Genomic DNA, 13,973 nt, shown 5'->3' with positions numbered 1-13,973 from the left:
CCTTCTGCTCATCCACTCTTCCTTCTTTTCCCTCACCCTCCGCTCTTGAGTTGTTCAGGGTCAATGTACCACCATATAGTAGGTGCTCTTCTGTGTTGAAACATACAATGCATGGCATTATCCATTGTATAGCGACGTCTGTACTCTGCCTTCACACATTAGCATGCTGACCTTGTCTCGCAGGAGGGAGAGAATGTCGAAGTCTTTGATATATTTTTTTTCATTTTCAAAGACAAATTGTTCCATTTCTTTGCCTCTCCACATTTCCCGGAGCTTATCATCCTCCGCTGCCACACCATCCTTCTCGCTTTTTTCTTTTCAAGTGCTCTGACATTTGACGGCCATTTTTTTCTCTCCTCGTCTTTTGAAATAGATTCCATCTCTATGTACTAACAGTCCTTCCTCATTCTGCTCACAAATCTTTGCACTATCAATTATTTAAAAGAACTAATTTTGCCTCACTGAATCATAGCTGTTCTCCGTATTACGCTTTCTTTGTGAATTCAACATGCTAATACACATATCAGCGTCAATGTCAGCTCTGCTCCAAAACCTAGTGACCTGCTTACCTGGACAGAATTTTAATGCAAAGTCCATTCCAGACAAGGCAATTCCAAAATTCACATTTTAAAGAAAATATTTCTATTTCAATAAACAGTGTTCTTTTGAACTTTGTATTCATCAAAGAATCCTGAAAAAAAATGCATCGCTGTTTCCATAAAAATATTAAACAGCACAACTGTTTTCAACATTGTTAGTAATAATAATCATAAATGTTTCTTGAGCAGCAAATCAGCATATTAGAATGATTTCTGAAGGATCATGTGACACTGAAATAATGATGCTGAAAATTCAGCTTTGATCACAGGAATAAATTATATTTTAAAACACACTCAAATAAAAAATAACTTTTAAATTGAATAATATTTGTTTTTTACTGTATTTTTGATATTTTAAATAATTTGATACATTTTTGGTGAGCAGAACAAAGACTTCTTTTAAAAATATATATAAAAAAAAAACTTTGAACGATAGTGTATATTTCATTCATGGCAAAAATGTATTGATAAAATTCATTGATCATTACATTGTATTTGAATTATGATTTTAGTTTTAATTATAATTTGTTAGTTTTAATTAAATAAATTGTATTTCTTTCCCCTTTAGAGTATTGCAATGTTTCTTTTTCATGTGAATAATGCATTTTTCATCATGGCATGCACAGTTGTTGCCAGGGCCTGAAACAAACATTTTTCCACACCTTCCACTGGTCAGAGAGTTAAGAAAATTTACTGACCATATCTATTTTTTATCATCCATGAAACAACTAGATTAATCCTTATTAAAGTTACAAATGTTATTTAGTCAAGAGCAGGGAGTCATTTTTCTTTGTCTTTTGTTGTTCGATTAAAATAAAAAACACAGACAGCAGCAGGAATATTAGGCTACTGTCACTTTAAGACCTGCACGGATCCAATATACTGATACACATGCATTTCTTTCTCCATTGTTTACGTTCACTTAAGACATAACTGACTGTATATGCACTCAAAAAAATGAAACCTTGACTTTAATTGATTTTTTCTTGTCAACAGGTTCCACTTAATTTAATTATGAAAGTTGAAAACAAATAATTAAGTTTATCTAACTTAATGTGGTTGTTTTAGGGATAAATAATATTTTTGACTCAAGCCAACTATTATCAATCATTTTTGCTCAACAAGAGACATTTGAGTTTAACTAACTAAAGTCAGTTAAGTTATATGTACTAACAAAATTTGTGAATCCAACTTATTTAATATTCCATTCATTTAAGTGACACATATTTAAATTGACAGACTATAGATAGCTATCAGCCAGCAGTAACACATATTAGCATCTTAAATGGTAAGATTTACATATTCCTTTAACCAAAGCATTTGAAAGTATCTGAATCAGTCCACAGCCAAACAAAATGCTCCACTCTTCTCCACAATGGTAACCCACTGTAATTTAAATGGATCTAATAATTCCAATGTAATTGAACATTAAACACAATTACACACTATCGAGTCTTCCCCTTTTCTCATTTTCTCAAAAACCATAAAATAACACTTAATTTTAACATTTATTCTCTCTTAATTCAAACATATGCAAAGCATGCTGGGAACTAACAAGCACTGCCAAGTTTCAGTTGATGCAACACAAATCATTCAAGTAATGACAACACAAACGGATTAAATAAACTTAAATTTTTCATATATAAGCAGATTGAACACAATCAAATTAAGTTAGGGCAAAATGGCAGTTGGCGTCGCACTATACTGCCACCATCTGGATGTAAGAATTATTTACTTAACATAAATGGTTTGTGTTTAGACAACGCATTAGGATTTTGTACTGTTAAGTTGAGACATAATTACGTGGACCTTAATAGAAAAAAACATTTCAAGTCAACAAACACAATTATTATAAGTAAACTAAATATAAATATATTATGTAAAGTGCACAACCTTCCTAGTTCATTTTTTTGAGTGTGAGGATACTTGCCAAGATGGGCATTTTGACAATTTTGTTTGAATATGTCTGTTCAAGCGCAAGAAGACTTCACTTCAATTCAGTTTTCACGTGCTGTCTGAGACGCAGATTCCTGAGCGAATCGAGTTCTCTTTCGTGTTTTCACTTTCAGGACGATGCAGGCCCAGCACTGGAGTGCAGCATACTCTAAAACATGTAAATTTGATTCTTTAGTTTGTAAATAGCTGGTAAACAAGTGACAATGTCATTTGCTTGTTGTTTTGCAATTTCGCTTAAAGTCAGAGGTCATATTGTTATTGTCAAGAGCTTTGAGCTGTTTAGAAAAGCCTGTGGATTTAGTTTTCTGCACTGTGGGTTTACAATGAATGCCTCTCTCTCTCTCTCTCTCTCTCTCTCTCTCTCTCTCTCTCTCCCTCTCTCTATGCCCTGTGGCCATGCTAACCCTCATCATTAGAGCTGACCCTGTTGGGAACCGTGTGACACTCAGGTAAACAGCTGAGTGAAGAGACTCATGGGTAATGAGCTGAAGAGGTCGGGGAGGTGTGGCTGCTGAGCATTAGCATGTTTGCAGTCAGGTTGACTTCGGTTAGACAGGGTTTATTAGAATATGTGAAGCAGTACCAGGGTGATTCTGTTTAAATTGTGGGTGACACAAATAGCATTCACAGAGTCAACTGCACATCACGGTTTTTCTGGTGGCATCAGTAAACCACCTATTCCCAGAGGAAAATGGTAATGTTTAAAGGTTGCTTTCGGAGAGTTAATTGATGTTTAGATAGATTTTTCTTTCAAGTATACATTGTCTGAGATGCTTTTCTTACATCTACTGTACGTACTTCTACTAAATATTTAAATAGACAACATAGTGTCAACGTATGGCAGTGTTAGTATCATTAAAATTACATTATATATATAATTCTTTTACACTTAAATTTTAGTTAAAGTTGTGTTTTATTTTTATTAGTTCATTTTTATTTCAGTTTTAGTAGATCAAGTTATACTATTTTTAATTTTAATTTTTCTGTTAACATTTATTTTATATGTAATGAAAATGTGGAGGTGGAGGGTGGGGGGGGTGGAGTTGAGACGTGAGGAAAGGAAGTGAGCAAAGGAAACGAGGATGCACAAATTAGAAATGAGAAGCACCCGTGCATAGATCCCATCTCTTCTTCTGCTTTTTTTTCCCTGTTGTGGCGGTTAGCGAACAACGTGGCATTACCGCGTACGCCCCCTTCTGGATCGGAGTGTGGACCGCCTGTGACTGTCTATTTTCATCGTCTGACTGTATGCCGTCCATACTCCATGATATCCGTACTGTGATGGTTCAGGACGAATACATGTACCGTTACACCCCTAATGGATAATCAAGTAAACCTAAGTTGAAAATCTTGAATATCGAATCTTGAAATATTACTAACAAGATAATAGTTACTTGAATGTTCACTTTATAAAAATCTAACCTAACACTAACCGCAAAAAGACACATGACCTGAAACGGTATGTTTTTACAATTATACTAAAAGTACTTTTACTTGCTAAAAAAAGCTAAAATACTTTGCTAAATTTATACTTTGTAGGTATAAACTACCTACAAAGTATAAATAAAGGTATAAACTCAGACAGCAGAAGACATGTAGTAGATCGTGTGCAACAGGTTTTTCAGCAAAGTTTTGATTATGTTGATCATTTAGAGGCCTTATAAATTTGAGTATCAAATATGACACAGTAGGCTTTATAGGGTTAAGAGATTTAATTTGTGATTTCTCTTTCTTATGGGATCCATAATCGCTCTCTTTTTCTATCATGCCTCCTTCTCTTAATCATGAGCTTCTGTCAGCAGGTGCGGTGACAGATATGACTTGTGGGTAGCACTGGGAATCTCAAACCAACATCATCCTCATGCGGGATGTCCTGCCGTGATGGATGAGGGTGAACACGGGAGGTTCTGTATCCTGATAAACCCGCCCTGCACAGAGCCTCCGGTGCTGCTTTATCTGGCCTAAGCAAAGCCAAGATACACAAGCACACACACACACACACACACATACATACACACAACAGCGCAGAAGGTCATCCTGTCTATTAATGCAGTGTGCCTCTGAGCCACAGAGCAGATGGTATGGAATAAGAGGCGAATGAGATGGAAAGACAACTAGGAAAGCGGAGATAGGGGTTAGAGATGAAGCAGTATTTGTTGGGCCCCTGTGCTGCCCTACGGCCCCAGGAGCCTCTGTACACAGCTGGGGTGAGACGAGGACAGCCGGCATTCAGATAAACTGATATCTGCTGCCACGCTACCCTTACAAATGCACCCACATTTAAGGTTGAGAATCCTTTTTTTAGATATATATATATATTTTTTTTTTTTATCACGTTAAAGATTTTTCATGTGCCTGAGTTTCTGCGGCGCTGATAAATGTGTTAGACAACACTATTAATACAATATAGCTAGATCTAGGACCTCTTGTATCATCTTTTTATATCGTCATAACTAAACCCTAAAACTTAGACATTATAGACATAACAGTACTGTAAAGCTGCATTGAAATTATATGTATTGTAAGCATTATACAAACAACAAATATACAATTAAAACACTTAAAAACAATTGCACATCAATGAGTCTTCTTCAAGTGACCGAATAATAGATTTAAAATGTTCCATAGTCACCAGAGTTTGTCATTTCAATTTCGTTTGGAGTAAATTCCATTCAAATGGATCTGCGTACATAAAAGCCCTTTTTCTCAGTTCAGGTCTTACAAATGGAACAGAGAGAGTAAAACAATTATCAGACCGGAGGGAATATTTCCCAACACTTTTCTTTTGAATTAGACCAGATACAAAGGCAACAACCCCAGAATAGTTTTATAAATAATTAGGTAATAATGAATTTTCCTTCTAATAGACAAAGATGGCCAGGCTACTCTATTATACAATATACAATGATGAGTTAAAGGTTTACAATCTGATATAAATCTTAAAGCGCTGTGATAAACAGCATCCAAAGAAGAAAGAAGTTGAGAGGAAGCAAACTGATACACCGCATCACCGTAATCAAGTACAGGCAAGAAAGTAGCAGAAACTAACCTCTTTCTTACATTAAATGAAAAACAAAACTTGTTTCTAAAATAAAACCCAAGCTTTATTTTCAGTTTTTTCTTTAAATGAGTTATGTGAGACCCAAAAGATAATTTATCATCGATAATGATGCCAAGATATTTATATTCTTTTACTAACTCAATCACATTACCTCGTGAAGTCTGGAGAGGAATAAAATTGTACACTTGACTTAAAGGTACAGTATGTGATGTTGACAACTAGCGGTTGAAATAGGTACTGCAGTCTAAATTCTAAATATTGGAGAGAGCTCCCCCCCAACCCCCCCCCCCCCCCCCCTCCTCCTCCTCCTCCTCCTCCTCCTCCTCCTCCTCCTCCTCAGACTATTCCACATACCAGATTGAGGACACGCAACAGGAACGAGCGCAATGGGAAGCGACGAGCCTTGCCATCTCTGACCCAGTTCGATTGCTGGCTTCCGTGGCTGCTCTGTGTTTTCCGCCAACTGGCAACATGGGGTGTCAAAATACTTTTGGATAAATTGACAGTGGGCAGGACCACACAGATAAAAAAACAGATAAGTAGAAAAACATGGCTGTAACATTTGTAGTAGATTTTTCTTATTTCACACCTGACCTAAGTCTACCTGGGTCTCGTCTACAATCGACGTCCCCGAACGTCTACAGTCGACGTCAGTTTCTTATAATATTTATACTCTAGCGCGTCTCCTCATCGGCGTCGGCTGAGTCCCCTAACTCTAACTTGCTGCACAGCAATAATAAACAGACATCAGACAATGCCTTTGAATATGCTTTAATCACGGCTGTAGGATCTCAGACAAATTTCAGAGAGAATCCCCCCCGCGAAAGGAATACAACAGTTTTTATAGAATAGGAGAATGGCGAAAATTAAATTTTTGACCTAATTTCCCTACAATTTGATTGGTTCTTCATAGGCAAACCCTTCTGTTACTAGGTAGAAGCCAACTCTGTTTTCTTGATTTCTTCATTGTTAATCACAAGTTTTCAAACCTAGACATATGTCTAGTTTAATTTCATTTGTGAATTATACACTCACAAACTCAGAGTCACGAGTTTTAGACCAAAGGGTTTTGGAGACATTTAAGATTCAAAAGCAAATGAATGTTGTTCCTGCAAGAAAAATAAATGTTAGTTATGATTAATTAAAAAATCCATCACACATTGTTTTTCAGAGAAACAAGTATTTGAACATATATAGTGTGTTTCCTAAATCTCTGCAAACATATTATGGTATCTTTATACTTCAGTCAAAAGAAATTACATACAGCACCTTTAAGGGATCTTGGGCATCTGCATTTTCCCCCGATGCGGTTAGAAGACAGTACTGACATACTCAGTGGTAGATTCAGTAGCGCCACAGCAAAGTAATGAATGCTTTCCATGAGCTGTGAGTTTGGAGTCTTAATTGAATGGGTTTAGACTTTACAGGAAGACTGTGCACTGCTAAATAATACAAAGACAACGAATAGACAACACATCTTTAATGAATCTGGATACAGTCACTGCAGTGTTTTGATGGTGTCTGAGCTGTAATAAAACTTTGGGATTGTGTCGCAGTGCTTTTGTCTATAATTGCTTTGGCACTAGAACTCTTAGTCCAGAACACCATCACTGATTTTTTATTTTATTTTTTTTAACCTAGAATGGTTTCTAGTGATGCTGCTTTAATTCTTAAAAAAAAAAAAATTTAGTTTATATTATTAAATATATTTATATTAATATATATATTATTTTTTTTGTCAAGAACTGCTTTCATTCCTTCCTGAGCACATCTGTTTTCAACATTGATAATTATAATAAATGTTTCTTGAGCAGCAAATCAGCATATTATAATGATTCCTGAAGGATTTCAGCTTTTTAAAATATATTAAAATACAAAACATCTATTCTAAATTGAAATAATATTTCACGATATTACTATTTTTACTGTATTTTTGATCAAATAAATGCAGCCTGGGTGAGCAGTAGAGACTTCTTTCAAAAAACATTAGAAAACATTAGAAAATCTTACAGACCCCAAACTAATAAACAGTATTGTACACACACGCACTCTCATAAATGATGCATCTATGAATAATACAATGTAAATGCATACTCAGCACCTGTGAGGCAATCTCATAAACACTCATTCCTGACCTCACCACCTACTTATCTTTATTTCCCTTACTCAGTGATATGTGTGTGTGCGTGCATGTATGTTGTGGGAGTATCTGTAATAATGCGAGTGCAGGGTTCGTGTGGTGCTGGGGTTTCGTGGTTCATCTCTTGTTAATGGATGTTCATATCAATCCTCCTCAGCCGGGACAATACAAGCCTCTTGACTGAAATTAGACCGTCATAACCATCTCAGAATGCTGAGTGGACGAAACGTCCCGATCTGAGAGACGTGCCAGAGGACGAGCTGTACATCCATCAAAACCAGCATCTGCAGCGGCGGGAGTCACTGCGTTGTTCTGACACTGTCGGAGCAGTAATAAAACTTCTGGCACAGTGCCTCTGTCTAACCGCTTGCAGTGAGGCACTTCAGTCTGGAACTTTCAATGGAGAATTGATTTAAGTTAGTCTAGCACTGCTTTTAAATCAGGAACTGATTACAGTCAAGCTGCTTTTATTCTTGAAATTCTGTCATTTTAAATGGCTTTTATTCTAGAGTTGTTTTCAGTCTGCCGTGTTTATACCTGGTATTAAGATGCGTTTTGGTTGATCAGATAACAAGTGGACGACGCTAAATACAGGTGTAAACGGGGTCTAAAACGTTTTGAGCTTGTCCACCTTCGAGCGCTTCCAGAGGTAGTCGAAAACGCATTCGACCGGATTGATTTCATAGTGTGGTCGAATGCGTTCCACAAAAGTTCTACTCTCCGCCTACTGACCTAACGCGTGAACATTATGAGAAGAGCTCTAGCCAGACGGAATTTAAACTGTCGGCTGAAGACCCAAGTTTGGTTTGAAGACAAAAATGTACCAAACACAATGTTCTCTCACCATTCCTGATTTCTAACACACGCTCACGGCGTTCGGCTGGTCTTGTGGCTGTCAGAGCAGAAACTAAAGCTGCTGCTGTCATTGTGTTTTTCCATTGTCTCCGGTTGCGTTCATATGTAAATTGCATCTGAAAAAACCCATACAATTACCCGCTCATAGACCCTCCCCTCGAAGAAATCAGGACAGAAGTGGTTTAAAGTGGACAAAAGAGACACCAGGTGAACAGGAATGTGTCTTCCTCGTCTACTTGTGATCCAAATGACCAAAACGCATCTTAATACCAGGTGTAAACATGGCCTAGAACCACTTCCAGTCTACATTTACTCATTTTAGAACTGTTTTCAGTCTGCGGTTTCTGTTATTCTTGAATTGCTTTAACTGCTAGATCTGCTTTATAGTCTCAGAGTCCGTTCACACAGAACGTGTTTTTGCATCTTCATGGTTTTCCATTGTTTTTCTATGCAAACATGCGCTAGACGGACATGTCTTTTGCAGCGTGTCTCGCATGACGTCATTCTACAAAAGCGTTGCTTATGTTAAAAGAAGTTTAACTTTTAAAAAACGCTTTCTGTGATAATGGTCCCTTAAGTGTTTTGTGGTCTACTGTGTTTTGAATAACTGCTATCAGTTTAGAATTGTTTCTGGTCTCGATCTGCGTTCTGACCAGATTTGCTTGTAGTCTAGAACAGTGTTATTTTAGCGTCATTAAGATACTATTATAGTTTTGATTCATATTTTTTTTTTTAATTTTCTGGTTTCATTTTAATTAAAGTCTTGTTGCATGTTTTTCTCAGTTTTATTGGGTTTTTTTTTTATGTCTATATAGTTTTTATTTTGTTTGTTTTAAGTATTGTACTACAGACGTGGCCTTTAAGAATGTGTTTATTTCACATGGTTAATTGTCAAGTTAAACTAAAATGAGAAATGTTGCATTGGCAATAGAGATGCGCGGATGGGCTATTATTTCATCCGCAACCGCATCACAAAACTCATCATCCATCCGTCATCCATCCGCACCAACGTTTTTGAACAATTTTCAAAACCGCATCTGCCCGCCATCCGCTGATTGGCGATGCTGATGACTTGGTTCAACCGCCCGCCACCCGCCCGAATTTAATTAAAATATTATTTTTCATCACGTCATCCGCCGGATCCACAGTTTTTCCGCGGAGTCCGTGGCTGTAACCACCAACCGTGCATCTCTAATTGGCAATGAGCTGAAAAAAATTATTATTATTATTATTTTTTTTTTTTAATGCTTATTTATGTTTTATGGTTTTAGTTAACTATAATCACAGTTTTACCTGCCAGATCAGCTTATAGTGTTGAAGTGTTTTGTAGCCCCGCCCACTGCGAAATCTTATTGGTGCAAAATTCCACTCCACATAGCAATATATTCAACATCAACTACTGTACGTTCTGGTTGGCTGTGATTTTGTCACGTCACAGCTTCGTGTTTACTGTATCCAAACCGCTTGTCACTGGAAACTTGTTGGTTGTTAGTTCGAACTCTATCGCCTTTTCCCCTTTTCAAAAGCAACTCCTAATCTTTCTTTAAAGTATTTTAAAAGTTTTCCCTGTTCTACCATCCGTGATGAGCTTGTAATGATATCTCTGGGCAGCACAAGTCTCTCTTGGAGCCGAGAGTGGGATCTGATCATCCTCAGCCCTAGTTAAAGGTTTGAGCGATTGACTCTCCTCAGCAGGGTTTGAGTCTCAAATGCAGTAAACTCCATTTGCAAATCATTTGGCAAACTGTGTTTATCCACCACTGCGACAATAAGTGGATAAAGAAAATGTTACACTAGAGACACTGAGTCTTTTGTGGACAAGAAAATGCTTGAATTTGAATTGCATGCAATTCAAGAGGAACACAAACCCTGATGCAGACTTTTATAAGCTCATCCGATTGACTGGTTTGTTACAATTGTGAGTATACAGCGAATTCACTGCCAGTCAATCAGTATAAGAGCGTATTGTGCATCCAATTATCACAAACAAAACACCGTCCAAGTCCTTAGCGACAAAAATCATCTAACAGAACCTTGTATATTCTAAACTGTGCTGTGATTTCATCTTTTGGCAGGAGTACACCATCGACGTGTTCTTCAGGCAGAGCTGGAAGGATGAACGGCTGAAGTTCGAGGGACCAATGAACATTCTGCGTTTGAACAACCTGATGGCCAGTAAGATCTGGACTCCAGACACATTCTTTCACAACGGGAAGAAATCTGTCGCACACAACATGACCATGCCCAACAAACTGTTGCGTATCCAAGATGACGGCACCCTGCTGTACACCATGAGGTAAACAAGGTGCTAATTCTACTAACGAACAGAGCCCCTAAAGGGACATTGTGATGGAGGAAAAAATATGAGACAGGAGGAAAAACTAAATGTCAACGCACTTGCGTTCTCTCGCAGATGTTTGGAGAAACTTTGTGTTCGCTCGCAAAACCTTTGAGTTCTTGGCGAGCGAATGTAATTTCTCTGGGCAATGCAAAAGTTTTGAAATATATTTTTTCCTCCCACCACCATGTCCCTTTAAGGGCTCCTTACTGATGTACTAGTTTGTTAATTTACACATTTTTCTGACAAAAGGCACACAATTTATTAAATCAATAACAGATTAAGTGAATTTAAACACATCGCTCTACACCCTTTTAGATTGTGTGTTAAATTAATCAAATTAATAATAATGAAAGGACTGCATGCAAAAATAATGCTTTAAAAATGTTTAATGCTCTGGAACAGTTGGTTTGTGAGTAGTCAAAAAAACAACCACAAATTTAATTCTGTTTTTCAGATGCGAGACTTTTATTTTGAAAGATGTGCGTGAAAGCTGTTGACTCGTCTGACAAAAACGCATTGTCTTGATTCTGCAGTCAGATGAGATGTTGTCTAGCTATATGTCATTGTTATTATTCTAACGTTATTTTCATAACTTGTTCCGAAAAAATAGTTTTCTTGTCCTGTCAAATTACAAGCATGCAACGTCATAGTTATGTTGTCAATTAGTAAATCATGAAATCACCAAAAAGTAGGGTGACGTGGGGTAAGATGCATCCGGGGGCAAGATGACTCCACCTTATTTTATTTCTCCTGACCATAATATAAAAGTTTTTAGCATTTTTGAAGGTATTTTAAAGAATAAAATGTGGGTCCCATGGCCAAACCAGTTGAGAACCACTGCTTTAGAATAGATTGTGATTGAATTTACAGCAGTATTTGTGTGTGCAGACCTTTCTTTCTTTATTAATTTAAATAGGTTTACTTAAAGCAAACCCTTTTCATTGAATTAAAAACAAACCTTTTCAATAAAAGCTTAATGCTTCATGATGTGAACAAAAAATATGACTGTAAATCTGGCTTTTTTAAGTCTGACAATCATTGAATTGGACTTAAAAATATCAGATTTTTGATCATATTGTCTGTTTACACCTTCAAAAAACATATCTGGGCTATCAAGCATGATCTTGTGAACTATAATCCAAGTCTTCTGAAGTCTTGGATCGTTTTGTGTAAGAAATCCTGCCCTCCAGTTAATTTCCAGTGAAAAATGGCTTTAATTTTGTTAATCTGATTCTCTCATAATGTTATCAGAATTTATATTTTTGGTGAATGATCTATTTAGCTCATATTGTGGGTGGCTAATGGAGTCATTCCTCATGTAAATCCCTGAATCACCTTGTATTCCCGCAAATTTGAATAATTCATCCCTCACTGACTCCCACAGTCCTCATGCAGCCGGCTGTATCGATTCAGCCACTAATTAAGACGTTTCATCTCTTTTCAGAAATGTGACACTCACTTTTATAAGAGCTGATTTTGTTAAAACCAGTGACGACTTCGTAGTAAAGCACAGTTGTCATTATAATTGACATATTCAAGAGTCCGCAAACATCATCATCAATCTCCCTAATTACCTGCAGATGAAATGGGAAGAGCAGAAGCCGTGATATATTGCTGTGTGTCATGTACACAAACCCCAAACAACATGGCCTTTCATAATGACTCTCGCCTCTGTTCATCCCGACGCTGCTCCAGAAAACATCATGACACTCTCCAACATGTACTCTCTCAATTTTCTCTTGCTTTTTCTCTCTTCTAAATCGCTCTCTCGCTCCCAGCACTTTTTGTGAGCACAAATGCTCCTCTCTGATGCCAAATCAATGAGAGCCTGACTCAGCCGTGAAGCGCAGGAAGAAAAAAGGAGACAAACTGAGAGAGAGACTGAGAAGGAGAAAGAAGCAGTGAAATAGAGGAAATGAATGTGAAAATGGATATCCAGAACTTACATTTACAGGACTACAAGTAATTAGGATGGCTGACATATTTAATAATCACAATAATATTGAGAATATACAATTAAGCAGCATTTTGAATATCACAGTCTCAATGCTATTTTTATTTGGCCATTAAATTTGCTAAAGAGCCTGTCATTATACTAGTTTCAGAAGTGAGAAAGCGATAAGCATAGGTATAATTTGCGGGTGGGACGTCACCACCACTTTTTGCCTGGGCCGATATTGTTTAAAAAATCTCGCAGCACGGATGTATCTAAAGAAGGCATCTCTAGTTGACTAGCATAGTATTCTTTTTTTATTTTCGTTTGTGTTAAATAAGAGATACTGTATATTATATATCAACATATTTATTCGCTGACGTAAAGATGAAACTATCATTTTAAACACATTAAAAGTTCAATGTCAATCAATTCAACTCAATGTACTATTATAAATTGGTATTATAATGTTATTTTATGTGCATTATGTTTTTTCTTCATGACAAACCCAAAATCGAACCCGAAGATATTCATAAAACATTAACCCGAATCCGTGTCGAAACCTGCAAGTTCTTCGGGTAGCGTTGGGATCGGGTCTGGAAGTAGACCTCTAAATCCTGCTAGTAACGATAATGGTATTAAATTTCTCCTTTTGTTGTGTTTGTGCATTGTCACAGATTGACGGTGCATGCTGAGTGTCCGATGCATCTTGAAGATTTCCCCATGGACTTCCACTCCTGTCCGCTTAAATTCGGCAGCTGTGAGTAACAGCTGGATTTGTTTACCAAAGCATCATCGAGTGTCTTTCTTGTACTGACTGATTTAACATTTCAGACAGTCATCTGCAAAGTCTTAATTGTGGCCCCACTGAAATTGTTCCTACAGATGCTTACACAACGACAGAAGTGACGTACACTTGGACGAAGAACGCGTCCAACTCTGTGGTGGTGGAAGAGGAGAGCTCTAGACTGAACCAGTATGACCTACTGGGACAAACTGTGGGAAACGAAACCATCAGATCCAGCACTGGTGAGTCCGAAACTTAGACATTAAGATTTACTAGTCACAATATGGTTACATTATTTGGG

General features: G+C 37.1%; 1 protein-coding gene across 2 annotated transcripts in view; it reads left to right on the top strand.

Moving 5' to 3' along the window:
* Nucleotides 1–13,973, top strand: part of gabra2b (gamma-aminobutyric acid type A receptor subunit alpha2b) — a 66,456-nt gene that overhangs the window by 22,064 nt on the left and 30,419 nt on the right. For both annotated transcript variants that reach the window (XM_084134088.1, XM_084134089.1), the window contains exons 5-7: nt 10,687–10,907; nt 13,563–13,645; nt 13,771–13,914. In XM_084134088.1, coding sequence (XP_083990214.1) covers nt 10,687–10,907; nt 13,563–13,645; nt 13,771–13,914 — 448 coding nt within the window. The remainder of the gene's footprint in view (nt 1–10,686; nt 10,908–13,562; nt 13,646–13,770; nt 13,915–13,973) is intronic.

Source organism: Abramis brama (genome assembly GCF_963993115.1).
Source record: "Abramis brama genome assembly, chromosome: 13".
NCBI classification, from domain to species: domain Eukaryota; kingdom Metazoa; phylum Chordata; class Actinopteri; order Cypriniformes; family Leuciscidae; genus Abramis; species Abramis brama.
Note: the sequence above shows the minus strand (reverse complement) of the source record. Positions and strands in the feature narration are given on the sequence as shown.